Source organism: Microtus pennsylvanicus, chromosome 6 (assembly GCF_037038515.1).
Source record: "Microtus pennsylvanicus isolate mMicPen1 chromosome 6, mMicPen1.hap1, whole genome shotgun sequence".
In the NCBI taxonomy this organism is placed as follows: domain Eukaryota; kingdom Metazoa; phylum Chordata; class Mammalia; order Rodentia; family Cricetidae; genus Microtus; species Microtus pennsylvanicus.
The window spans coordinates 32,860,744-32,888,204 of record NC_134584.1 but is presented as its reverse complement, the minus strand read 5'-3'; the positions used below and the strand labels follow the sequence as shown (position 1 = coordinate 32,888,204).

The following is a 27,461-nucleotide window of genomic DNA, read 5'->3' as shown; positions in this document are numbered from 1 at the left end:
TGTCCACTTGAAGGGGATATTGGGACCCCAGTCCCTTTTCACATCTCCCTTTTTACTTCTAAGCTGCTATGTCTCCCACTGTACTGCCTCTCCACAGGGCCAAAGACAATGGGGGTCAAACTTCTTAACTAGTGAACGAAATAAACCTTCCCTCCTTCAAAGGTTGTTATCTCGGGTATTTTGTCTTAGTGCTGCAACGCTGACTCCTAGTGTGTTTCCTATTCCTTTGACAAAACCCACTGCTCCAGAATGGTATCAAAATGGGGAGAGTGTCCACAGGTGTGAAGAAGTCGTCGGCAGCAGCTAACCTGGCTAGCTTGCCGAAGGCAGGGGAGGAGACAGGCCTCTTTAACATTTTCCCACAATTCCCACAATTGCGGAAAAGTTTTATGAAGGAAGAAGGAAGCCAAGTTCTATACTTGGCTTTGCTGTAACATGGGAACAGCCATATGTGGGCCTCTGCCTCCTCATCTGTAAGACAGAAGAGACTGGATGACATTATAGGGGAGCTTTTAAGATTCACAGGGCACAAAGCAGTTATAGTAGTAGCCCTCAACCATGTAAAATGTTATTCCAGAATAATAGTGTTAGCTCAGCCCAATTCTCATTGAATTCTCCTAATCAATGTAAAAAGAAAGTTTTTTTTTAAAAAAAGATTTATTTATTATGTGTACAGTGACCTGTATGCATGTATGCCTGTAGGTCAGAAGAGGGCATCAGATCTCATTACGGACAGTTGTGAGACCACCATCTGGCTGCTGGGAATTGAACTCAGGACTTCTGAAAGAACAGCCAGTGCTCTTAGCCACTGAGCCATCTCTCCAGCCCCTCAAAAAGAAAGTTTCCCATTGGTTGCTTTAATCGATGGCTTTTTGTTAGCTGGTAACTTTAAAATCTGTTTGCGTTGTATTTATTTTGCCATCGCCTTCCAAGCAGCTGATGCTATTGACCCCAATATTGTAACACTGGTTTCCTTTTTAAATAGTTGATTTGAGTAAAAAGTGAAGTTGTGGTTTTTTTGAGAGCCAGTGTTCATTGAGAAAAGAAAAAGGAAAGGTCCAGAGAGTTGACTCAGAGCACTGGCTGCTCTTCTAGAGGACCCAGGTTTGTTTCCCAACACCCACACGCTGCCCACAACAGTCTGTAGCTCCAGTTCCAAGGGATCCAGCTCCCTCTTCTGGTTTCTGTGGGGATCAGGCATTCACATGGTGCATGGACAAACATGCAAGAAAAACACTGATACACATAAATAATATAATAATTATTATATTAAGGAGTGTTATTAAGAATAATTAATAATTATTAGTATTAGTTTTGAGACAGGTTTCTCTGTGTATCTCTGCTATCCTGGAACGCACTCTGTAAGGCTCTTCAGACTTAAAGATCCGCCTGCCTCTGCCTCTCGAGTGCTGGGACTAAAGGCATGTGCCACCACGCCTGCCTAAAACTAAATATTTTTAAAAGTTGAAATAAGGAAAGTCATGGAGCTCACAGAGAAAGAGTGGATATGTATTTAAAACCACTCCAGGGGCTGAGGTATAGCTCAGTGGGAGAGTGTACAATTACAATGTGCTAGACCGTGGGTTTGATTCTCAGCACCCGATAACACATGCATACAAACACCCTGTCTATATGGGCTTATGTCTACACGAAATGTTAACCATGTTGGATCTGCTGGCACAGGCCTGTAATCCCATACCCAAGAGGCTAGGGCCAGAGAATAAATGAGTTCATGGCATGTCTGGGTTCCAGAATGAGTTCAATGCCAGCCTTGGCAACTTAAGGAGACTGTGGCTCAAAATAAAAGTAAGGAGAGGATTGAGTGTGGTTCAGCATAGAGCATTAGCTAGGATATGTGAGGACCCAGGCTCAGTCTCCACCAAAGAAGTAGGTGCAACCCAGCCGTCACTTGGGGTGTAAAATGTTATTACTGCTCCTCCTTGCTGTCCCTCTCAGTGACTGCCACTGCCTTCTCTAACCACCGCAATGTGAACCCTGCTCGGATCTCAAGCCATGTCCCCACCCAGGGGATGGTTTCTTCTGGACATCAGCAGTTTTCTTGTTTTCCATCCCGCATGCACTTCTTTAATATTGCCCTATGCATACTAAAAGCACCAATCTTTGGTTCACACAGCCAAGAAGGCCAAGTTCACTTCCCTCTGCCATCCTCCGTCCACAACTCCACATCCACACAGCTGCCAACTGTGAACGCTAATTCTGTCAACTTCACTGGCCCTGAGGTGCCCAGGTGTTTGGTCAAACGTTTATTCTGCGCATGGAGGAGTGGAAAATATACATTTTCACATTAGTAGAATAAAGCAAGAGATACACCAAAAGGTGGGTGGGCTTTGCCCAGTCTGGATTTCAAAATGTCCTCTGTTCAATTGTCTTACCCTGGGACACTGAGTTTTATTTTTCTAGCTTCCAGATTCAACCATTCAACCAGTAAAACATTGGCTCTTGGCCCCTGGGCCTGCTGGCTTTCAAACAGCTCCCCTACTGTCTCCGCTGGGGTTGCAGCTCACCTGCTGCAAATCTTGGTGCTTCTCAGTTTTCACAACCATGGGATCTCAACTTTATAATAAATCCCACCCCCACGCCCTTAGTACAATCTGTTCTGGAGCACCCTGGCCAGCATCAGTCCTACAGATGCCTTTCTTCATCAAGAGGAGAGCTGACTCCATCCAGCTGTCCTCTGGCCCCTTGTGCAACCTTCCTAAGCTGGAAGACTTAAACCCACAAGTTTGCTCATGTATCTCTCAAATCCTGGCTTGCATTGCCCTTGTCTGAATGTCTTTTCTCCTTCTGCTTGAGGGTGGCGACTAGTACCTCTCTTTCTATCCCCAGAGCCCAGTGCAGTACCTCTGTTGTTGAGGAGGTGAATATCACCTCAAGCGAAACAAGGTTTAACATTTGAAGACAGCGAAAGCTTGACACGATACTACATAATTGAATTTGAAGACAAATAATACCTATTTCAAAAGTTACTCCTTTAGAGGCCGTCGACAGCACATGCAAGATGCTTAGGCAGTGTTTCTATTACCTGCAGAGTTTTAAAAGAATTCTCGTGACAAATCTCACCCTGGAACAACTACCTAAAAGGCTCTGGGGTGCTTTGTAGGCAGTATTGTTTTTAACCTTCCCAAATAACTCTTACAGGCAGTTGAAGTTGGAAGTCACAGCCCGGAGGGAATGCAGGTGAGCTGCTTTGGGTTTATATGAGGAATTGACTTCAGCTGAATAAGAGACTCCATACTTTCTTCATCCATTCTTCCATTGAAGGGCATCTAGCTATTACAAACAATGCTGCTATGAACATAGTTGAGCATATACTTTTGTTGTATGATAGGGCATCTCTTGGTTATATTCCCAAGAGTGGTATTGATGAACATAGCGGACAATGAGGACTACTGAGAACTCAAGAACAATGGCAATGGGTTTTTGATCCTACTGCGCGTACTGGCTTTGTGGGAGCCTAGGCAGTTTGGATGCTCACCTTACTAGACCTGGATGGAGGTGAGTGGTCCTTGGACTTCCCACAGGGTAGGGAACCCTGATTGCTCTTCTGGCTGATGAGGGAGGGGGACTTGATTGGGAGGGGGGAGGGAAATGGGAGGCAGTGGCGGGGAGGAGGCAGAAATCTCTAATAAATAAATAAATTAATTTAAAAAAAAAGAGACTCCAGTGCTGGAGAGATGGCTCAGCTATCAAGAGAGCTGGCTACTCTTGCCAGAGGACCCAGGCTGGGTTCCCAGCACCACAACTATCTATAGCTCCAGGTCCAGGGCACACATGTATGTTCACGTAAACACACATACACAGAAAATATAAATAATAAATAAATAAATAAGGTCTTCAATGTATCTTTGGTTGCACAAAGGGAGGTCAGATGTAAGTGAAAAATTATACCAGTAACTAGTATTTATTGATCACTTACTCATTCCTTCTGATACCCAGAGAAATAAGCGCTGTTACTGGGTATCATTGCACGTTTTGTAAATGGAGACTAGGAAGTGGGAGAAGCCCTTGAATTTACAGAGATCCCTAAGGAAGACAGCTGAGGTGAGGCAATGTGAACCCAGATACCCAGGAGGCTTCAGAGCACCTGGAAGATTTGGCGCTCCAGTGACTCTTGAGTGTATGTGCCAATGTGCATGCGTGTTGTGGTGTGCACACAGGCATGCGCGTGTATGAGGCTCTCTTCTCGGCTGTGCTGGTGATTGAACTCAGGGCCTCACGTGCATATTAGGCCAGTTCCATATCACTGTGCTGTGTCCCTGGCCCTGGAGCTTGGGGTTGGGGCCTGGCTGAACAGAGAGCAGAAGACCTCTGATAGGAGAAAAAGCAGGACCTTGGGGCATGGTGAAGGGGGCTGAGGCGACAACATTAGGAAGGGCGTCTCAGGAGAGGGTAGAACCCGTGGGCTTCAGATGGTGGTTTCAGCATGCAGACTTGCCAAGGTTCTCCCTTACGCCAATTGCCAGCTTTAGCTAACTAAGTTGTGGTAACTCTGGGAAAGGGCCCAATTAGGGTGGGATAGCAAAGGGGTGCTCTCTACACGGTCCTCCCTGAGGCCAAAGTAGTGAGCACTGTTCATTCAGAATCCCAGAAGTATAAAGTGAAGAGCCAAGTATCACTGGGAACGCACAGGAAGCAGACTAAGGCAGAAAAGGCCCTGAGACCACAAGAACAGGAATAGTTCGCCTGGTTAGGGGGGACCCTGGTGGTCTGGGAGGTCTTCTACAACATTCCAGGCCATTGTTAGTGACCCATCAATACAAACAGAAGCTATAAACATGAACATAAGTAACCTTCTAGCCCCCACCCTCAATTAGGGCCCAATAGCTCACAGGTGATCTTTGGGAAGTCAGACCCTACCTTTGGTTAGAGAGTGAATCCCCAGCTTGACCTGGGAAAAGTTTCCGCTCCCGATCTCCCCTCGAATTCGATAGAAGCCTATGCGTTTGCCCAATGTGATCTCCCTCACCACCTTCTCATCTTGGCACATGTCCTGAGTTAGTTTCTCGAAGGGCGTCAGGTGGCGGGGCTGGTCCTCCTCGCTCTCCTGGGCGCACTCGGTCTGACAGCTGCTCTCCGTGCTGTCCCGCCGGTCCCACCTGTCACAGTGTGTGTGCACCAGGCCGCCTCCATTCACAAACACCGCAGTCATCGTCCACGCAGGCTCACGTCTCCATCTCAGCCCAGAGCCACTGTCAGGGCAACTTGTAAGGCAGGCAGAGGCCACAAGGGAGGCAGATGTGAGCTGAGGTCTCCCGGAGCAGCAGCGTCCATGAGAGCTCTGAGAGTGAGCAAAATTCTAGCCGGGCCTCACTCCTGGCCCTTCTCGCCTTCCCTCACCTCGGCTTTCCAAGCACTCGCTGGAGAAGCTAGACGCAGTTATCGCGACTCCTCCAGAGGTGGAATCTGATGCTCTGTCGTGTAAGTGGCTGCTACGGGGGACAAAGGCTCCGTTTTATTTCCCTGTGAGACCAGGCAGTCTCGCACTCCAGAGTGCAAAAGCCCTTTGGAGGCCCCCGAGTCCCCGCAGCGGGTGCTCATCGCTGACCTTCATTTTGTGTTTCTCTTGCTGTCAAGTCACAGGACCCTGGGAACTTAATAATCTGAACTCCAAGAAAGGAAGAGTCTTGTAAATCAGCCTTTGGTCACACAGGCAGCGAGAGGATTAAATCCGCACAATGTCACTTTAGCCGGCCTTTATTTAGATGAGCCCTCTTCTAAGCCCTGAGCTGTCCTGAAAATTTGGCAGATGACGGCTCATCCTGAGGACAGAGAGTAAAATAATTAGCGCATTCGAACGTGCCACACAGGAGAATGTGAGACCACCTCGTGAACGTTTTTCTAAACGTACTCTACGAGTTTTTGAGTCTTATTAATAGTGGATGCTAAATTACATACGGTCTAACAAAAAGAGAAGTCAGCATGCACACATGCTCTCCGGGCCAACTTAGGAAACCTAGATTGTCCATGCGTCTCAAGCAAGGCAGGCAACTCTACTTCTTGAAGTTTAGGAAAATACACATGTTGTATTAGTTCAGTTTTAAAAAATTGAGTTTTTAAAAAATACAAGATAGCAATAATGACAAAGCTTATTGATTCTCAAACTGCCTTACATTTTTGCGAATCTTTCTTACCTCCTTTAGCGCCGTCATATTCCAGTACGGCTTCTCCTTCTCTAGTTGTTTTTGTTCTCTCTGTTTTGCCATTGACAAAGACGATTTCTCCTCTGCTCATTTTTTCCTTATATTTCTGATGGGCTGTTCGTCTCATGGGCCCGGCCCTCCATGTGAGGGACAGAAACCCAGGGCAGCACGGCTGGAGGTGCCAACGCTGCCCTGTGGACCGCATTCCAGACTTAGCCTGCACCCCCTCTTCCGTTCATCATCTGAGGCTCACAGAGCCCTCTGAGATGTCCACAGAATAGCACTAAAGCATCATCTCCCTGAATCCCCTTGGTGTTTTGATTATTTTCTGAAATGTGACTTCTCCGTGAAGGTGGTAAGCACAGCCTGTCCCCACGTCCCCTCCCACAGCACGGAATGCTGGGCTCTCTGTGTTGAGAGCATTCACTAAATGTGTCATTTTTGAACCTGAGAGTTTTTTAAACTAAAAATTTGGAAAAAAGGAAAAACACAACAACAAACAAACAAAGACCCAACCTAACAGATTGCCCTGGAAATGCAATTTCTAGTCGGCTTGAAGAAGTTGTGTTATTATTATGGATAGGGCTGCCTTATTGTTATTACGGGCTAAGTATGTGACTGCTATCAGAAAGGGAACTTTGTGCCCAATACTCCTCCTATCTGGATATGGGGACATGAAGGTAGATGAAGGTTACAGGGTTCTAAGGGGCCACTTAGCAATAACTAATACAGCTCTAAAGTAGAATGATTCAGATGCTAAAAACACTAAGGCAAAAGTCCCTTTCCTGGATTAAGGGGATTTCAGGCACTAATTAGTAATTGTCCTAGGTTCACAGACTCCTTTGAGACACTAATAAAATCTATGACCAGGAAAAAGCACACCCACACAATTTGCATCTAATGTTAGAGACTTTACAGGCATTCTGAAACCTGTCTCTGGATATCTGGCTAAGCCAAGGTCAAGTGACACTAGACACGGTCAGATTTGCAACGCGGAGCTCACAAGAGATAGGGGTAGCGGCAACCATGGTTCTGAAAGAAACTTTAGCTTAACCCATGCAAAAGAGAAGGGCTAGTCTGGGCACAGTAAGTCACCTAACCCATGCAAAAGAGAAGTCTGGGTACAGTAAGTCACTTACAAGGCAGCAGGAGCTGTGAAGAACTCTCGGCTCTGCATGCTCTTTGAGTGCCTCCTCTCTGGGCTGCGGTTGTCAATGGCCTATTTTACCACAGCTAAATAAATTAAGAAGGTGTGCTTTGTTTTTTCTGAGTGCGCCAGGGCTCTGCACAGTGCCTGGCGCTCATCTGATAAGTTTATTAAAGAAGAAATGAATTAAGTTACCCAATGTTAGCTTTTAGTCTGGTTCAGTAGAGGCAAATACCTTTTTATTTATAAGCTAATAACACTAACCCAACATTTAATTATCTCAGAAAACTTACTTCAGCACATTCTTTCCAAAGCCTGGGCTACGCTGTAGCAGCTGTTGGGATTCCTGATGCCACCTTCCTGTGTGATGAAAAGCTTAGCTGTAGTTCTATCATCTGACTGGGACCCCTTACTAGTGCATCTCCTTGTCCTTGCTCCCTCCAAGAGGTCTACTCTTCCCAAGTCCTCAGGACTCCAGGCACCTGCTTTCCTCGTCTCCCACACAATTGCCGACCCAGAACTCATCCTCTCCTTCCCTGGTTCCCCAACACTCTCATTGTGGGCCCCACTTGTGCCCTGGGATTGCAGTGTTTTAACCTCACTAACCAAATTGACTTCGGATGCCTCCTAGGAACAATAAGTCCCCCTTCTCCTTGCTCCACATCGGGGAAAGATCAGATATGGCTGCTGACAGTGGCCAACTATATTGTGGCTTATGAGTTGTATACCAGTTGTATGCCCTCAAGTTAGATTTCTTGCAACATGGCCTTAAACCGATTCTCTTTTTCTTAAAAGCCAGGAAAACAATTAATCTTCTATTTAAATTAGATAAAGAAGCTTTTACAAATTTACAAGAATTAGGTTTGTATTGAAGATGAATTGAAACTCGTTGATAATACCAATGATCCAATTAGGGGGAAAGGAACCCTTTTCTACTCCAAAATAAATCACATAAATAGATATAAACAAAAGCAGGAAACACCGGGGGCAGGGGCGGGGATGGGAGTCGGGTTGAGGGGAGTGTCTCAGTGGTTACAAGGCTGAAGATTGCAGAGCCGAAATCGTGGTGATGGTTTGAGTGTGGGAGAAAGCAAGCTCCCAGCCCATACTTCTCCAAAGAAGGCTAAACCGCGCTCTGCCCTCCTCTCCCTGCCCAGTTCAAGAAGAACCCTGGGCACAGGAGGAGTATTAGGTAAAACTTGTTTACAGAATCCCATTTCCTTCATCTTCCTGCACCTGCAGTTTCTGAAAAAGAGAGGACTAACCATCTAAACCTCCAGGCAGGGGATTCTCATTATCTGGACTAGCTCCAGAGGAAAAGTCCCTACCCCCACTCCAACACCACACACACACACACACACACACACACACACACACACAGAGAGAGAGAGAGAGAGAGAGAGAGAGAGAGAGAGAGAGACCACATTTGGAGACTGTGCAATGCAGAAGCTCTCTTGAGTGCCCATTTCACAACCCTTGGTGCCAGAGCCAACCACCCACCCACCCGGCCACACATACATATGAGAGAGAGACAAAAAGGGAGAAAGAGACAGAGATAGAGACACAGGGACAGAGAAACAGGGCAGAAAGACACAGAGAGAGGAAGAGAGAGAAAGAGATTGTGAGTTTGTTTTTAATCCAGTCTTAGTTTCTTCCTAGTTGAGTGAATGGCCACACAAGAGGCACCAATAGAAGGGCTCCAAAATGAAAGAGACCGCACCCACCCAAACCACCATGACAACCAAGAGGAACTTAAAGGAAACAGAACAAGAAGGAAGCAGAAAGCATCCATAAAATCAAACCAAAACACTAGAACTTAAAAGATCACTCAGACATGAAAGAGATCCTTTGAGAATTAAATTATTTACTTGAAGAATCTTATTTTTTTAGTCTAGAAGAGATGAGCAATAGAGAATAAAAAATCTGTCAATCAAATTAGAAGTCCCAACATCTGATTATCAGAATTCCCAGTCATACTGCAAATTTCTCAATAATAACAATCATTAGGAAAAAAAAAATCCAGGTGGTGGTGGCGCACGCCTTTGATCCCAGCATCAGGAGGCAGAGACTGGTGGATCTCTGTGAGTTCAAGGCCAGCCTGGTCTACAGAGCGAGTTCCAGGACAGCCAGGGTTACACAGAGAAACCCTGTCCTGACAAACATGTGTCATTATGCCCTTGAATTGCTAATAAACTTGCTAGTAATTGCTAATGATGACTTTTCTAAGACAGTCTTTAGAGAGGAGACGCTCCACACACTCTCTCATTCTACTAGAATGAAAATCAGAATAAAAGAACGCACAGGAATGTTAGATCTGCATAGCTGTGTGGGTCCATGAGGGAAAGCACGTCCATTTTGCAAAATTTTATTTCCACCCCCTCCCCAGGGACTTACATTAGGTCTCTGTCAATAGAAATTCTACTTAGAGTCTAAAGGACGGCTACCCTCAGTGCATATCCTGACTGCTTTTTAGTACTAGATCATGTTGAAAATTAAACAAGTAATGGAAGTTAAGATAACGCTTAATTTCAGAGGGAAATCTCCCATTTTTCAGATGCAGGTAGTTCCCATCGTTGTTTTTACCAAGTTTTTTTTTATGGACCCTAATAAGAACTTAGAAACTCAATCAGACAAAAATATGGAGTCATGTCGTCATAGATCAAAGTATCCGGAGGAGCCAGAATGGCCCTTAATTACAAGCTTACCGCTGCCACACAGCAATGCATTAAATAAGATGAAAGAAAACAGGGCTTACTTGGTAATTTATTTTCTAGACTTGCAACCCACTGTGAAAATAATATCAAAGGAAGCCATCTTGCCTTTGTTCTCTTTGTCTCTGTTTCAAAACTTCTGGGCCAGGCTTTCAGACAGTCCCTTTGTTGGTTGGCAGGGTCAGGCTCACTCAGAAGAAAATCTGGGTGTTTTTTTTCCCCCTATATGTGGCAACAAGATTTGGTGATAATCAGGCTGTGGTTGTAATCCTTCCCAGACACATTGCACCCTCACATAGAGATCGTTAACAAACACAGTTCATTTGAAAGTTTAACATTTAGAAATAATTTGCGCCATCCTTACTTTTGGCCTTAGTTCTTATCAACACACACAGTGAGATCCCCAAGGGGAGCAGCAAAGACATTTTGAAGCAAATGCAAACTCATTATGAACTGCTTCTACGCAAGTGCCGCCCTGCTACTCTGTAACACAGCTGCTTCTGACTTGTTATCACAGGTTGCTTTCCCAGCTGCTCAGCCTGGGTCTTCCGGAGGCCACCGGCACTCACAATCCAAGGTCCAGATGTAGCCTACAGTCAGATGAGCCTATGTCAGCTCTCTTGCTATATTGAGTTCTACCACACCAGAGAGCCCCACGACCATTGAGATCCCAGGCTGAAACATCTGTGGGGTGATAGGGTACCCTACCTGGATGACCCCTCACAATGCCCTTTGCATGCTAAGCCAGCCCTTGCTCCACTCCAGCTGGGTGACTATGCAGGAAGTCAGGTTTGCGTTTGCCAAATCTTGTAATCCCCCAAAGAAACTGGCAATTGAGAGTTTTGTTGTTGTTGTTGTTGTTGATACGTTCTCTAAATCTGTAAATGGTAGGTTAAATATGTTTAAAATGTAAGTAAATGGAACTGAAGGGTTGGACCAGGGTTGTGTAGTGTGGCATTTTGTGCAGATGCACAGACCATGTGTGTGCATGAACGGGTCATTCAACAGGGCATCATCTCATGTAGAACGCCTAGCATTTCAAACCACAAATATTCTTTGACAAAAGCAAAATTTAGCGACAATTTAAAAATTATATTGTATAGGAACAGGATGGGGAGGTGACTCAGTGGGTGAAATGCCTCTCTTTCAAGCATGAGGACATGAGTTTGGACCACCAGCCCCTGCACAAAAGCTGGATGCGGTAGTGAGTATCTATCTCCTAGCACCCAGGACTCAGAAAATAGACAGACCCCAGGGGCCTATGGCCAGACAGTCTAACCAGCACAGAGGGCTCCAAGATAGTGAGAGGCCCTGTCTTGAGAGTGATGGAGACCCCTCGCATCAACTTCTGACACATCCGCCATGAATGAACACCCTGGCAACCCTGTGAAGTGTGCTGTCTTTGGTCCTCTTTCACAAGGGCAACCGAGGTCAACAACGTCGCCTTTGGTTTTTCCACTATTGGCTTCTTAACTGCCATAACTGAGTGTTTAGGTCACCTAACAGTCTATCAACCACGTGTTTCAAAAAATACTAGGAAGAGAAAACACCATAATCGAATAGAAAGATTCCAGGTTCCTGGATGCAGAATAGAAATTTAAATCTCATTTATGATTCATTTTGCAAGCACAGATCTCCCCATCATCTTGAAAAGGCAATGCTTGCCTTCAAACAAGGAGGGAATGACGTAGAGATAGTGCGCCACACACCCAACCACAAGCAGGTAGCCCTGAGCAGAAAAACAAACAGTTCCCCATGTCCCCAGAAATAGCTGATTTAGGAAGCAGTGTGGGAACACTCATACTTATTTGCAACTCACAGCTTATTTTTAGGGGATTAAAATGTTTGCACATCAAAGACCAGACTGCTCCTTCGCTGCTTGGTGATGTCACTTCGTTCCCGAGGGATATACTCTGGAAGATGTGGAGAAGATGTGAAGCACGTGGCCATGGGATCAGAGAATTCAAGAAAACCTTTTCTATTTGAGCCAAGCTAAGGAAAGTCTATCGTTCACGAGCACTTACTTCTGTGAGTGAGGGGAAAATACTGCACACACTTTTATTATTAAAAAGTTCGAGTGCATTTGAAACCCTTATTGAGGCTCCCCTGTCTGACTGATCCCTGCACACAGAACAGGCAACACACTTGAGATCAGGGCTGAAGATCAAGCCCAGGGCCTCATGCATCCTACATTAAGTCTTCTGCCTGAGCGACTCCTCCAGCCTTTGTTTGCTTTTAGTGTTCCCAAGATTGAGCATGCAGCCATTTTTGAAAGCCCCTGTTTTACAGCACAGAAACTTGAGCCAGGCATGCTGCTAGCTGAAGGCTTTATTTTCCCATTTCTGCTGTGGCTGGGCTTGGCTGTATCCCTGCATTTCAGTCATGGACTAGGAGAGACAACTGGAGAGAGGCATAACTGGTCCTCTTGCTCCCTTCCATCTGACTGGAATGTGGACACAATAGACCAAGATGGAAGCCAAGTACTGAGAGAAGTGTGGATGCCATCATTATGGACTATGAGGTGCCATAGGCCCAAAACAACATGGAGAAAAGAACATGAATTGAAACTCCTGAAATCATGAACCAAAATAATGTTTACTCCTATTAATTTATTTTACCACATCATTGTTTGTTTTTTAAGACAGAGTTTCTTTTTGTAGCCTTGGCTGTCCTGGAACTAGCCCTGTAGACCAGGCTGGCCTCGAACTCACAGAGATCCACCTGTCTCTGCCTCCCGAGTTCTGGGATTAAAGGTGAGCCTCCATTGCCTGCATTTGCCACAGATATTTTACGACAGTGAGAGAAAGCCGACTGGTGGGGCTTGGTGGTGCACACCTACAATTCAAGCACCCAAGAGGCTGAGGCAGGGGCATGTGAAACAGTCTGGTCTACATACCAAGCCTCTATCTCATAATAACATGTATATAGATAAAAAACAAACAAACAAAAATAAAACCAGGAGAAGCTGACTAATCCAGATTCTGCCTTCTTTAAGCAATCTGATGGTTGTGCAAGGAGGTGCCTTGATTTCTTACATCCAATTCCATTCTGTCTGGACATTTTACAACATGAATAACTACTTCTATAATTAAAATTTATACCTGTCTACACCTATCTATCTGTCTATATAGAGATAGATATAGAGGAAGGATAGAGATAGACAATAGATAGATGATGGATGGTGAGCCCAGGTCAGAAAATCAACTGCAGAAACTTCAGGTTTTAGTTTTCTGGTACTATAGAATATTTCAAATATTACACAAATACCTTTGTGTAATCTAATTCACAAACCTTAGTTATATATGTTATCCTGTGGAGAAAGAACAGAGATCCACAAAGATATGCCGCTGTAACTTCTGAGTAAAAAGTTAGTTTCAACAAACAGTATTATCAGTTTATTTATTTAAATGTGGTTGTTAAATTTTCGTTCATCACAGGATGTGTGTGTGTGGAGGACAGAGGATAGCTCTGTGGGGTCAGGTCCCTCCTCCCTTTACAGGGGTTTGGGGGATCGAGCTCAGGCCAAAGGACTTGCACAGCAAGCCTCTTTACCTGCCAAGCCATCTTGCTGGCCCAAGCCATCCTTACTTTTCCAGTAATACTGTCAATTAAGTAATGATGTAAATTTCAAGCTCGAGATTTTTGTCTGTACTTGGCAAATGTGTTCTGCTTTATAGCACACAAGCTTTATGGGGAAGGAATTTAAAGGAATTTGTACTTTCATATTTTTTCAGTGTCTTTAATGAAAGGTGTTTCTATTAACTTCTAAAATACTGTGGGTCTTAAGCAGAAGACAGCAAGAGTGTTCTTCCATTAAACACTGTCAGGAGATGCTGTAAGCTGAAACCACCAAAGGGGACTTTGCGACCACTGGCTTAGGGTCAGAAGTAGGGCAGGTCTTGGCTTCTCACTGGATGTCCGTGTGTGTTTTTACCAGCAAGTGAAAGGACCGGACCCAGGATGTCTTTGGCTCACTCGGCTCCAGACCTTCAGGGACTCTGGATTTAGCAAGGCTAGCAAAAGTTTCACTAATGTCACATTGCCCCCTTCTGGACCTTTGAAGTATCCACATGGATCAAACCATCAAAAACCCGCGAACTACACCGGGCCTGCTGGAATACTATATAGCACAGTCCTCTTTTTCTGCCGCACACAACTTAGAAGGCAAGCCTGGAAGAACTCTGATTCTTGGGAGACAATCCAGGAAAGGCTCTCAAAATGTGAGAAGCAGTGATTCTCACTTCATAATAAAAGTGCCGAAGACTCAGAGCACGGGAAACAGAGTGACTTTGCAAGGTTGGGTGTCAACCTAGAGAAAAGGCAAGCAAACAAGCAAGCACATGCGCACGTGTGCACATACACACGTACGCACACACACGCGCGCGCGCACACACACACACACACACACACAGCTGGCACGCTGGTTTGGCACACAGCATTAGTTTTATGCTCCCAGTTGCATTTCTCCCTTCCGAATTCTTCATTGCCTCCCTCTCCAAATCCCCCATCCTATTGATTCAGGAATGAAATCTTATCTAATGTATACCCTGGGATTCAAGACTCCCTCCTTTCTGGTTCGTTGCAGATTGCCTGTGACTTTTTTAACCCTAGATGAACTGAGAGAGTCTAGATACACTGACAGCTAGAGAGGACAGGAGTCCAGCTCCTCCTGCTTGCCTGGGACTGTCTAATGGCTCCTAAAGGCAGCTCATTCTAGAAATTATTTGTTACGAATGTACAACCCCCACCTGGTACCGTTTCTCCTCTCTTACTCCCCACTGTGTATTTTCTTCTGAAGTCATCTCAACAAGTCTTCAGCCACACGCGGTACCCATGTCCTCAGTGACTCATTCTGCCCTCCTTAGGTCTCCCTGCTCCTGTGAGATGGCTCCTGCCTCGCTTCCTCCACTCCAGCCCAAGCTCGTGTTTCCCTCTGCTACATACTAGCTGACGGCACCTGCGATCTGCGTGCCGGTGTCTGGTCTTTGCCTGAACACAGCTCCCTGTCAGTTGGGTGGGTCAAGCGCCCTCTCAAGTTGTCCTTGAGAGCAACCCATTCACGGAGTCCATTCCCACAATGCGTCGGGCTTCGTTCTAAGATTACCATATTGACAACTCAGACGATGCCCCCACCATACATACATTAGGTCTTCTCCAGGAGAACTTGCCTGGATGTCAAGGAGTGGGATCGATATTTAGATTAAAATCGGAGAATGAAACTTCTGAATTTTTTCCCCTCCAGAGTTGTTCCTCTCCCAGCTTTCCCTGTTTGGTAAATGGCAAAACATTTTTCTACTGAAGTCACAGACATTGACCCCTCTGTTCCCTCACATTTCATATTGAGTCTGTTAGCCAATCCTGTTGGCCTTCCGTCAGACTACCCGGAACACAGCCCCTTGCCACCATGACCTAACCACCACCAGCTTTTGGTTGATTATCTTTTGCCCACTAGAGAGATGGCTCAGTGGCTAAAGGTACTTGTCACCAAACCTGATAACTCAAACACACATACCCACAAAATAAGTCATTTTAAATGTAAAAATTGAACAGAAACACAGCTCTTTTTGTCCCTGCATGCCCATGATCCACCACAAATGGGGCCTGTTTCAAACGAAGTACCCAGAAAGAGCCTCTCAGAAGACATCAGATCAGGTCATTTCTTAAAACCCTTTGAAGGAGGGCGATGGTGGCTCACACCTGTATCCCAGCAAAGGGAGGCAGAGGCAGGTGAATCTCTAAGTTCAAGGCCAGCCTGGTCTACGGAACAAGTTTGCGGACAGACAGGTCTACACAGAGAAACCCTGTCTTGAGATTTAAAAAAAAAAATTCAAAACAAAACAAAACCCCTTTGATAACTTTCCATTTTATTCACAGTAAAAGCTTACAATGTCCTCCAAAACTCTTCCACATGGGGCCCCTTTCCCCTCTGAGGTCACCTCCCAAAATAGCAGCTCTACTCACCTGCACTCTGCCTCTCCTCTCCTCTCCTCATTCTTAAACGCACTAAGTCTGCTGTCACCTCTGCCAGTGCCCGCAGACTCTGTGAGTCTGATTTCACTCACCACAAACCAAAAGGAGCTCTCTCCTGTACTTCCGACACCTGAAGCCGTGTGGTTTTCCTTCACTGCTTTATAGTCATGACTCATTATGTCAGATGGTCTCTCCCACCAGATCGCGCGTTTCTTAAGGGCAGTGACCCTGTCTGACTTATTTAGACTACAGTAATCTAGACAGGGTGTCTTAGTTGGGTTTCTATGTGATACCATGACCGCAGGGCTGGCGCACACCTTTAATTCAGCACTCGGGAGGCAGAGGCAGGCGGATCTCTGTGAGGTGGAGGCCAGCCTGGTCTTCAGAGCAAGTTCCAGGACAGGATCGATAGATACTGAGAAACCCTGCCTTAAAAAACAAACAGCCAACCAACCAAACAAACAAACAAAAAAAGATCACAACCAGCAGTAACTTCGGGAAGAAAGGGTTGGTTTGATTGTATAGCTCATAGTCCATTATTCATGGAAGTCAGAGCAACAACTGAGGGAGGGCCCTGGAGGCAGGAACAGAAGCAGATGCCGTGGCAGAATGCTGCTTCCTGGCTCGCTTCTCCTGGTGGCAAGTCAACTGGGTAGTTTCATAAATAAAAACGGAAGTCAACATTTCTCTCAGCCCATACACAGTAAGTAAATTGAGATTGATTAGACTTGAGCTTTAAGCTTAGGTAAAAGAAGTATATGCAGGTAACATCTTCAGAATTCTGCTAAGCATTTTGGACTAGACACAAAATCCACAGAAAGAAAGCAAAGTAGATGAATAGACTATCAGAATTAAAATTATCTGGGGCACTGGAGAGATGGCTCAGAGGTCCTGAGTTCAATTCCCAGCAACTGCATAATGACACAACCATCTGTAATGAGATCTGGTGCCCTCTTTTGGCCTGAAGGCATATGTGCAGGCAGAACATTGCATATATAATAAATAAACAAATCTTAAAAAAGAGAATTAAAATTACCTGGATATTAAAGAGAAGCCACTAAGAGCCAGATGTGGCAGGGTATTCTACACTTAAAATCCCAATATTTGGGATGGTGGCTAGAGCAAAAGAGGATTGCAAGTTCAAGGCTAGTGTGGGCAATACATCAAGAGACTGTCTCAAACTAACCACAACAATAAGACACCATTAAGAAAACCAACGGGCTGGGAGGCAGAGGTAGGCAGATCTCTGAGTTCAAGGTCAGCCTGGTCTACAGAGTGAGTTTCAGGGCAGCCAGGGCTACACGGAGAAACCCTGTCCAGAAGAACAAACCAAAAACAATAACAACAACAACAACAACAACGAACCATTAATGACCAAAGAGTGAGGAAATGCACTGCCAATGCTAACCAGCAAACAGACCTGGCTAACGGAGTTCAACCTAGACTTTAGAGGAGTTGAAGGGAGGTTTACTCTTTTGTTAGCGCCAGGTTTCAGACTTAATACCCTGCAAATGGGTGTAACACAGGGAGTCTTCAGTATCATATTTAATTGCTGCTCTTATTTTATAATCTCGAGGAACTTCCATAAGTTAATTTATGTCCCCTCCAAAGTCAGAAACTGAGGTTTAGAGTAGCGCAGTTAAGTAACCTGTCTGGACTCATTCAGGTGCGAGAATCTAGGAATTCTTACTGATGACCAGCTTCTCAGTCAGTTTATTTTCAGGTCTCTATAAGCACTAGCATTTGTTCAGCTAGCAAACATTTATCAAATGTCCACCATGGGCCATTGATTCCTTCTTCCCAATGTCCTGAACATCCACTGTGTAGCTGAACAGAGACAATCATTCCACTATTGAGGTGAGAATATTAAGTACCAATGTGCACCCCGTGTCTCTGGTGTGGAAACCGGCGAGGACAGAGCTCAGGTTCTACACTAAGACAGTTAAATTATACAAATGTGTTTCAAGGAGATCAGGTAAGATAAACAGGTCACAACACACGTGTATTTTCTTGGATAAATATCTGTTTGGATCCTTCAAGTGTTTTCAGAATTGGTTATTTGGAGGCTGAAGAGATGGCTCAGCAGTTAAACACTTGCTGTTCTTTCAGCAGACCCGAGTTCAGAAGATATAACACCCTCTTCTGGTCTGAGGGCACTTTTACTTATGTGTACACACACACCCACACACATGTACACACAGACGTACACACACAACAAACACACACGCATATACACAAAAAATTGAAACTAAAACAAATGATTTTTAAATTTAAAGGTAGATCATTCATTTTTATTGTTACGCTTGTTATTTCCAGAGTCGAGATATAAAGTCCTTTTTGACCTCTTATGGTGGCATACACCAACCGGTAAGATTTGCTGAAGGTGGAGGCAAGAAGATCACAACTTCCTTATTGGATACATGATTTACAAAAACGCTTTTTTTCCCTTTTCTGTGGGTTTCCTTCCTTGATATTGACCTTTGAAAAGCACAAATTCTTATTTTTTTCTTGAAAAAAAGTATACATTTTGATGATGTCCCCATTTCTCTGTTTTTATCTTTTACTATTTTTACTTTTGATATCCCATTTAAGACACTGTCACCTAATCTAAACTCAGGAAAATTTACCCTTGTTTTCTTCTAGAGTTTTAATGTTTTAACTCTAATATTTGTTACATCTTGAATTAAGTTTGTTTATAGTGTAAGGTAAGGGCTTAGTGTCATTCTTTTGTATGGTGGCTAGCTCTTTATATTTTAGCTATAATTCTTTAGGTTTCTCTGCTGTTCTTGTTTTTAGTGGTTTTTGTTTAGTGTTGCTTAATTGTTTACAATGGACGCTGTAACTTAGTAGAAATTGCTGTAAATTTCTGTTAACTGTAACAATACCTAGAAATTTTCCCACCTTTGTAGCTCCATTCTTTCTGTCTATTTATATTATTATATTGCTATGTCTGTGTGTTCAAATATGATAAATCGTTTTATTTTTTTTCTATAATTGTGTGTATTTTGTTGTTGTTAGGCAGGGTCTCACGTATCCCTGACGGCCTGGAACTTGTCACGAGGCTGAGACTGACCTTGGAATTCCGACCCTTTCACCTGTACCTCCTTAGAGCGCTGGCATAATAGGTGTGTTGGGCACTGAGCCAGAGCCTCGGGGATGTTAGGAAAACACTCTGCCAATTGAGCTACGTCCCCAGAACTTTTATGTCTTTTAAAGAAGTTGAAATTAGGTTTATTGGTGCGGTCCCATAATCCCAGATACTCAGGAGGCTGAGGCAAGAGGGGTACAAGTTCAAGGCCTGACCAAAGAACTTAATAAGGCCTTGTCAAAAGAAAGGATGGGAGAGGGGAGGGGAAGGGGAAAGAGGGAGGAAGGAGAGGGGGGAGGGGAAGGGAAGGAAGGAGAGAAAAAGAAAAGAAAGGCCAGATGAGAACAGTTAGCAAGTATAGTCTCGGGTACTATTACAAGCCCTGAGCGTGAAGAAACGCTCTCTGCTTTGGTCTGTAGGCAGCGTCGTGGCTCAGCTGCGACATATACACATGAATGAATAATGATCCCCATACAGACATTAGCACATGACTGCAGAAAGTGCCGTCAGAGAGTTGTGATGTAGGGGGCGGTGACATGCAGAGCGAGAATTGAGGAAAGATTGCTTCCAAGCAGAGAGATCTATGGGAAAGGCTCTTCAGCTCTGTATACTGTGTGCTCAATAGATGTCCATGAATGAAAGACACATCCTGTGGTTGGTACAGGTCTGGGAGAATGAAGCAGGAGATTTTTAGTCTTAGAAATCCCTGTGCTGCCAGGTGTGTTGGCACATGTCTTTAATCCCAGCACTCGGGAGGCAGAGGCAGGGGGATCTTTGTGAGTTCAAGGCCAACCTGGTCTACAATAGCTAGTTGGAACCAAAGCTACAGAGAAATCTTGTCTTGAAACAAGCAAACAAACAAGACAAAAGGGCAAAAAAAAAAGAAAAGAAAGAAAGACAGAAAAAGAAAAAAAAAATCCTCTGCCTCATCTTGATGTGCGTAGCTCAATTCCCCCTTATAAAAAGCCATGAGCAGCCCCTGTCCCCCATTTCCATACAAGACATTCTCTCAGCTTACCTCAAAAATATTCCTGATATCTGCAGGGGGGAAATGCTGTTTTGCTCATATAGACCAAAGAATCTTTATACTTTTTAATCACTGCTCAATTAAGAAAATGAAAAAAGACATTTCTTCCTTCATAGGTTTATCCCTTGAGTATACCAGAATCAAAAGTATATGCTGCTTTTTAACAAGCTTTTATCAGGAACAGAATAACCTCTTAGGATGCAGGACACCCAGAACTCACACAGGGCCAGGCAGTCATCTGGACTTCACACAAAGAGAAAGTATGTCAAAACCAAGCCGGCCTTCCAACTTCAAGGAGGCTGTAAATGACGCAAGCCCGCTGAAGAACATGAATCACGGCGTCAAAGAGCATAAGGCTCCTGTGATCCTCCTACCTACGCCTTCCGAGTGCCACCGGGCCTAACTGATGGGGTCAGTGCTGGAGAGCGAACCCCGGATTTCATGCAAGTGATGTAGGTGCTTTGCCTACCAAGCTACTGCCCTAGCCCAGACATACCTGACTTGCAAAAAGCAAAATAAACTTGTCTTTGAAAGGATTCTGAAGGGGCTGGAGAGAGGGTTTATTGGTTAAGTGTGTTTGTTACTCTTAGAGAGTTCTGGAGTTCAGATCCTAGGACCCATGTCAGGTGGCTCATGGCAGCCTATAACTCCAGCTCCAGAGGATCTGACACCATGACACCATCTTCTAGGGCACACTAGGGCGCTTCTAGGCTTCCTAGGGCACTGCATGCATGCGCGTGCGAACACACACACACACACACACACACACACACACACAGAAGGATTTTTAAAAAAAAGTAGTTAAAAGGCCTGGCTCTTAGAAGGCCGATACAGGAAAACTAAGTTCCAGGGCAGCTTGTGCAATAGTCAGACCCCATCTCAAAAAACAAACCAAAAAAGCAACAGAAAATTAACAAAAAGGGGGGAAGAAGGCTGGCTCTGCCTTTATTTCTCCAACTCCTGGGCCCAGGAGACTGCACCGAGGCCTTGGTGACAGAGAAAGACAAATGGAATTAGAGGCCCTTTGCTCCCTAGAGTGGTCCCTGACCGGGGGCTGATGGAAGTCGTGATTACATGACGTTGGAGAGGCAGCTGAAGGGCAGCCTACCAGGGAGCCAGCGGGCCTCCCAGCCAGTTCTTAGAATCGCACTGTTCCACGGAGCTCGCTAATTGACCTGTATTTTCTGACTGAAAAAATTTCCCCAAGGAGGCAAATGAAGGTAGATAATGAGGACCTGTCATCACACAGGGCAGTGTGGGAGCAGAGCTCTGAGCTCTGGGGACCAATCATTATTTAAATGCAAAAACATTTCAAAAAGATTATGGCAGGTCTCAGGAGCCGGCGCTGGGTTACTGGCAGGAGTCTCGGCGCCCTGTCTCCCACCTGCGCCCTAAGTAGCTTCAGCTTGACTTTTCGATTTATAATTGGGAAGTTAAGGAGTGCGCGGTGAAAACCAAGCCATCTCTAAGCGCTTTATTTATTTACATGCAGATCTGTGCACACACAAGGAAAGCCAGCATGCCTTCGGTGTACTGGAAAACTTCAGCCTTAGCGATACTTAGCTGTGGTCAGGGAGGAAGGAAAGGAGACCAGGGTGGAGGTGAGATCCAGCTGTTTTCACAATTTTACCATGTGGACCGCTTCTGTTATTGTTTTTGTTTTGATTATAATTAGCCCATAACCTAAGGGCTAAAAAAAATACACATTTATATCGATTGCTATCTGAAAATGTCTCTTATTTCTGAAAACCATGTATTTAAAGTAGCTTAGATCTAATGCAATTAACTGTTCCACCTGCCTGGGATGATGGAATCCAACACTCGAAAAAGTTTTGAATCTAGAAATAGATGACCAAGAAAGGGTCAGCAGTCACAATGTAAGTCAAGTGGCATAATTACCGATTAGAGTATACCCCCCAGGTAGAGGTGTACTCTAAACACTCAAATATTGGGTAAAAGAAAGAAAAAAATGAAGCCAGGTGTAGTGAGTGGCGCACACCTCTAATCCCAGCACTCAGGAGGCAGAGGAAGGTGGATCTCTGTGAGTTCGAGGCCAACCTGGTCTACAGAGCAAGTTCCAGGACAGCCTGAGCTACATAGTGAGACAAACTCCATCTTGATAATAAATAAATAAATAAATAAATAAATAAATAAATAAATAAATAAATGAAATGGCATTTGTGGGTTCCTGTGCTCTCCACTGGGCCTTGCTGGAGCAATGAGAAAAAGCCAAAACTATAGTTAGGAATACATCTGGTAGGCTTTCTAAATTTATTTTCTCTTGAAGTTAGGACTTGAGAACCTGACACAAATACAATGAACTCTAGACCCATGATCATGATTGTTTTTGTTTGTTTGTTTGTTTGTTTGTTTTTTTCGAGACAGGGTTTCTCTGTGGCTTTGGAGCCTGTCCTGGAACTCGCTCTGTAGACCAGGCAAGTCTCGAACTCACAGAGATCCGCCTGCCTCTGCCTCCAAGTGCTGGGATTAAAGGTGTGCGCCCCCATCGCCCGGCTTCCATGATCATGATTGTATACACACACAAGTTCTTGGTGTTCCAGGATATTCAGGAGCAAACTCAGAGCTGTGTTTAACCTCTGCCTGGAGACTGCCCAGATGTTAGACCGATGGGTAAGGAGTGGCTCAATTACAGGTGTCAATAGAGCTGTGTCTCAGGCTGTGGCCTCTCCTTTTGGTCTCTGACTCATTATCCCAGGATAAGGTGACCGTGAGACTTTTGTGTATATAGGTGATCACTAAACGGAGGAAGAACAGAGATGGGAAAATAAAAAGGGACCCTGGTGACCCTTCTGTTCTGATCAAGTTGGATTGAAGAGCCTTCGGGTAGAGCTGTGAGGGCCTTAAAGGCTGCAGGGGAAATATTCTGGGCTCTGAGGTAGGGCATTCTGAAGCACAAAGACGGGAGTTTCTGCAGTGGCGTTGGAGGTCAGCAGGTGGCTTGCCTGGGAGGGAGGAGTCCCTGCCACAGGTCAGGAATGATGAGCGGAAGAAACCGGAGACACCAGATGCTGCCCTGACCTTGTCTTTCCCCCTCCCTCGGTCCTGCAGACCCCAAAACTTCACCACCACCACCACCACCACCCCAATCCTGTTTTGCGTCCTTTCCCCAGCTGCCCTTCACGGGGCAGGATGGATCCCACACAAATGGACAGTCACTCACATGAACTAACCAGTAGACCCGGGGGACATTAAACCGAGACAGGAAAGTCTTAAGATCCCCTGACACTTGATGGCTACTTTCAATACTTCTAAATAATCATAATAGAATATTATAACTAGGGTTTATTAGGCTTGGTGTATGGCTAGTACTATGGTTTGTGGTATGCCTCTTGAACGTTGGTCCTTTCTCTTCCTCTTTTGTTCCCTGGTCAAGACTAAGTGGTTTTGTTCCACAATGCTCTCCTTGCCATAAGGCACTACTCACCACGGTCCCAAAATCACCGGGGCCAATAGATGGTGAGCATCAGAACCGCCACAACTGGGAGCCGCAGCTACCTTTCATCTCGTGACCTGATTGCCCTGCTCTTCGTCACAGTCACAGAAAGCAGCATAGCGCAGGTAGCTGTGCTTGAATTTGCAAGTGCATGTGAGGTTTGGCAAGGACTGATGGCGTCTGCATGCTTTCCCTTTTCGTGACGCGCCAGGGATTGAGAGGTTCTGCAGCTTCATGCACAGTAACCATGCATTCTCCCACCAAGCTATTTCCCCAGAGAAGAACGTGAAAGCCCATCAGGTTACACCTACCCTGTCTCTAGTTGGTTAAAGCAGCCTGCTTATAGACTTCCCTCCTTCCCACCTTGCTCAAAGTAACTTTATCCCCCAGAAAACTACCTACACGATCAGTCTAAAATGCAGGTTTACAAAAATTCCTTTTACGTGTGTTTATTCACTGCGTCTGTGTTGGGGTGCACACATGCCGCTGTGTGCATGCGGAGGTCAGAGGGTAACATGTGGGCCTCAGGGACTGAACCCAGGCTCCAGGAAGGGTCCCGAGATGCTGATTGAATTGATCTGAGTGGATGGAAATTTTTAAAGCTGGCCTGACCCCCTAGAAGGTAGGGAAACAGATATTTCTCTCATAAGAGTATTTTTATTTTCTGAAAAATTAAACACTATAAACAACTATTTTATGAGAAAAAAATTTTAAAGGTAAAATGAATTTTTAAAACAACCCAGTATTTTTAAATGCTTTTATGCATTTCTCTAAACAAGGGCAGGTCGGCTAGAAGTGACCCTGGGCAGCTCACGTCTGGTGGAAACTTTCTGGAACACCGTGGGTTTGACGAGGTGTCCCTCTACTCTCCTACGGCAGGCTCTGGTTCCCTGGGAAGCACACAGCATGCAGGTAGACACTCCTAAGGGGCCGTTTGAATTGGGAGCATCAGAATGTTTGCAAACCAGCGTTTGTGCCAGCCCTAAACAATGAAAACAAGACGAGTGTGGAAGGCTGCCGAAGCTAGCAGGATCGCACTGAATGTAGAAAAGTCTCAGTTCTTCCTGGGTTTTATTTTTAGGATGTGCTATGTTAGTCTCTTCCAGCAGATTTAACTTTATTTTTAAAGTGCAAAAAATAATCTCCACTCTGTTTTTAAGACCTTCTCTGCCTGTCTTGGCTTCTCCCAACAGTTCGGCAAATATACACACCCATGAACTTGCCTGGGCTCTTCTTGCTGCTCTTGGCTTCTCCAAGTTTCTGTTTCCCCCATGGAGCCAAAGGCAACACAGAGCAGCAGGAAGTTAAATCCTACCTCTAAGGCACTAGCTGCTCAGTCTCTGTCCAGGATCCCAAAGAATTCCCAGTCTCTTTCCCCTCAAAGACTGAAGACTCACAGTTAAATACCTAGTCTGAAAGAACAGTCTGGGATCTGCTTCAATTATGCAAAGTATTCCTAAAGGTTTCGTGCTAGGTGCCTTTACAAAACCAGTCTCCCTAACTGGAACACACTTGGCTTTTATACTTTGCCTTTAAGTCTCTCTCTCTCTCTCTCTCTCTCTCTCTCTCTCTCTCTCTCTCTCTCTCAGTCCAATTTGTGTTAACTAAATGCTCTTGGGTGTGGGGTCTGCCCTGGAGTGTGACTGACCTAGTGGGGTTCTGCTTCCTCTCTCAGCAGCTATCAAGTGTCAATCACTGTCACGCACCTTCCCTCCCCACCCCACCTCCTTGCTGGCATTTTGTTTGACTTGAGCCTGTGCAAATATTGTGGGAGCTGTCACAACCACTGTGAGTTCCACAGCTACCCTGCTGACCAGGAACTATTGTCCCATCACCTCTGGCTCTTGCCATCTTTTTACAACCTCTTCTATGAAGTTCCCTGAACCTTACGGGGAAGGAGCGATGTGACATCATTTTTAGAAGTGAGTATTCCGCCGTCTCGATGCTAATCATCATCCGCTACAAGAAGAAGCTTCTGTGACGAGGGGGGAGGGACACACTAATCAATGGGTATAGCAATAAATTGTTATTGCTAATTGGTTAGTGCTGTGTTCATTTAGCAGAATAATAACATTGGGTTCTCCCCTGGGACCTATGAGCTACTCAACCACAGATTCTTGACACTGATAACAGAGCCAGGTATGGGTTCCATCTCACGGTGCGGACCTTAAATCCAATCAGAGAGTCATCATCTACTCCCAGAATATTCATGCCACTATTGCACCAATGGGCATGACTAGCCAGGACAGTTACTGTAGCTTACAACATTTGCAGGTGGGTAAGATTATGACTATTCTTCTCCCCTATAGTGTTGTTCATAGCACATTCCAGCACTGTGAAATCTCGCCAGTAAGGAGAAGCTGCCAAGTCAGTACCCACTTGTTTCTCCTTGATGTTTCTCATCATGTGGTGTACTTGGCGGGTCTTACCTCCAAGTTCTGGGTAGTAACCAAAAGAGCATTGATAATCACTTGTCGTGTTTGGGGGGGGGGGTCTTGGGACCCCACAGATTAACAACCCCAAAAGAGATAACCCGTTCCTAGCACGGGAGTTTTTATTCCCTGGCCACTGGGATGAGCAAGTAGCTCTGTAGCAGGATGCAGAGGTCGAGAATGGTGCCGGGAATCTGTGGCAGTCTGTTTGTAGTTCTTTGCGGATCCTCCACACTGATTGTCATAGCAACTGCAGCAGTTTGCAGTCCCCCCAGCAGTGAATAAACACTCCCATTGCCCCTCATCCACCCCAGCATTTTCTCTCATTTGTTTCACTGTTCTCAGGCCTTCTGGTTGGGAGAAAGGTGGAAGCTCAAAGTGTGTTTTTAATTTGCATTTCCCTGATGACTAAGGATGCTAGCAGTGTTTTTTTTTTTAAATGTTAGCACTAAAAAAAAATGTTTCTCAGTCTTTCTTTAATTCATCTTTTGAGAACTCTCTGTTTATTTTCATGGATGTTGAATTGTTTACTTCATGTTTAGATTTTTTAAGATATATATATATATATATATATATATATTCTAGATACTAGCCCTCTATCAGATATTTGGCTGACAAAGATTTTTCCCATTCTGTGGGCTACCTCTTCACTTGAATGAGATATCTTTTGCTATACAGAAGCTTTTTAGTATCATGTGGTCCTGTTTGTCAATCGTTGGTTTTAATACCTGGGCTATTGGGCTCAAAATGTAAATTCAAGTGTATTCTCTACTTCTTCCTCTGTTACATTCAGGGTATCAGATTTTATATTGAGCTTCTTGATCCATTTGGAGTTGAGTTTTGTGCAGAAAGACAAGGACCTAGTTTCTATCTTCTATGCAGCACTGTCCAGTTGGACCAGCATCATTTGTTGAAGATGCTGTCTTTTCTCCAGAGTGTATTTTTGACCTCTGCCAAAAATCAGATATCAATAGGCTCATGAACTTATATCTAGGTCTTCATTTCTATTCCATCAATCAATGTGCCTATTTTTTTTTATTACTAGAACTTTTTAGTATAACTTATACTCAGGGACAGTGATTTCTCTAGAAGTTCTTTTCTTCTTCAGAATTGTTTGAACATCCTGGGTATTCTGTCTTTCCAAAGGAACTGTAAGACTATATTTTCAATTTCTGTGAAGAATTGCATTGGAATTCTGGCCATTGTAGTAAATTTATACTATTTTTGGTAGGGTAGCTGTTTTCACAATATTCATCCTAACAATCCATGAGCATAGAGAGTCTTTCCATCTTCTGCTATTGTCTTCTATTCCTTTCTTCAATACCTATGAAAGTTTTTGTCATATAAGTCTTTTATTTCTTTGGCTAGATTTAGTCCAGAAACTTTGAGGCTGTTGTGAACAGGACTGTTTCCCTGATTTCTTTCTCAGTGTGTTTGTAGCTGAATATAGGAAGGCTACTGATTTTGTGTA

General features: G+C 44.7%; 2 protein-coding genes across 5 annotated transcripts in view; one reads left to right on the top strand and one right to left on the bottom strand.

Moving 5' to 3' along the window:
- Positions 1-27,461, top strand: part of Tmem267 (transmembrane protein 267) — a 234,166-nt gene that overhangs the window by 104,617 nt on the left and 102,088 nt on the right. The window lies entirely within an intron of this gene.
- Nim1k (NIM1 serine/threonine protein kinase) overlaps positions 1-27,461 on the bottom strand; it is a 47,895-nt gene that overhangs the window by 11,349 nt on the left and 9,085 nt on the right. The window contains exons 2-4 of one of the 4 annotated variants that reach the window (XM_075975988.1): positions 10,128-10,241; positions 7,301-7,394; positions 4,879-5,780 (exon numbers count right to left, since the gene is read on the bottom strand). In XM_075975988.1, the coding sequence (XP_075832103.1) occupies positions 4,879-5,170 (292 nt within the window). In that variant the 5' untranslated portion in view covers positions 5,171-5,780; positions 7,301-7,394; positions 10,128-10,241. The remainder of the gene's footprint in view (positions 1-4,878; positions 5,781-7,300; positions 7,395-10,127; positions 10,242-27,461) is intronic. The other 3 variants (XM_075975990.1, XM_075975989.1, XM_075975987.1) reach the window with 3 other exon arrangements.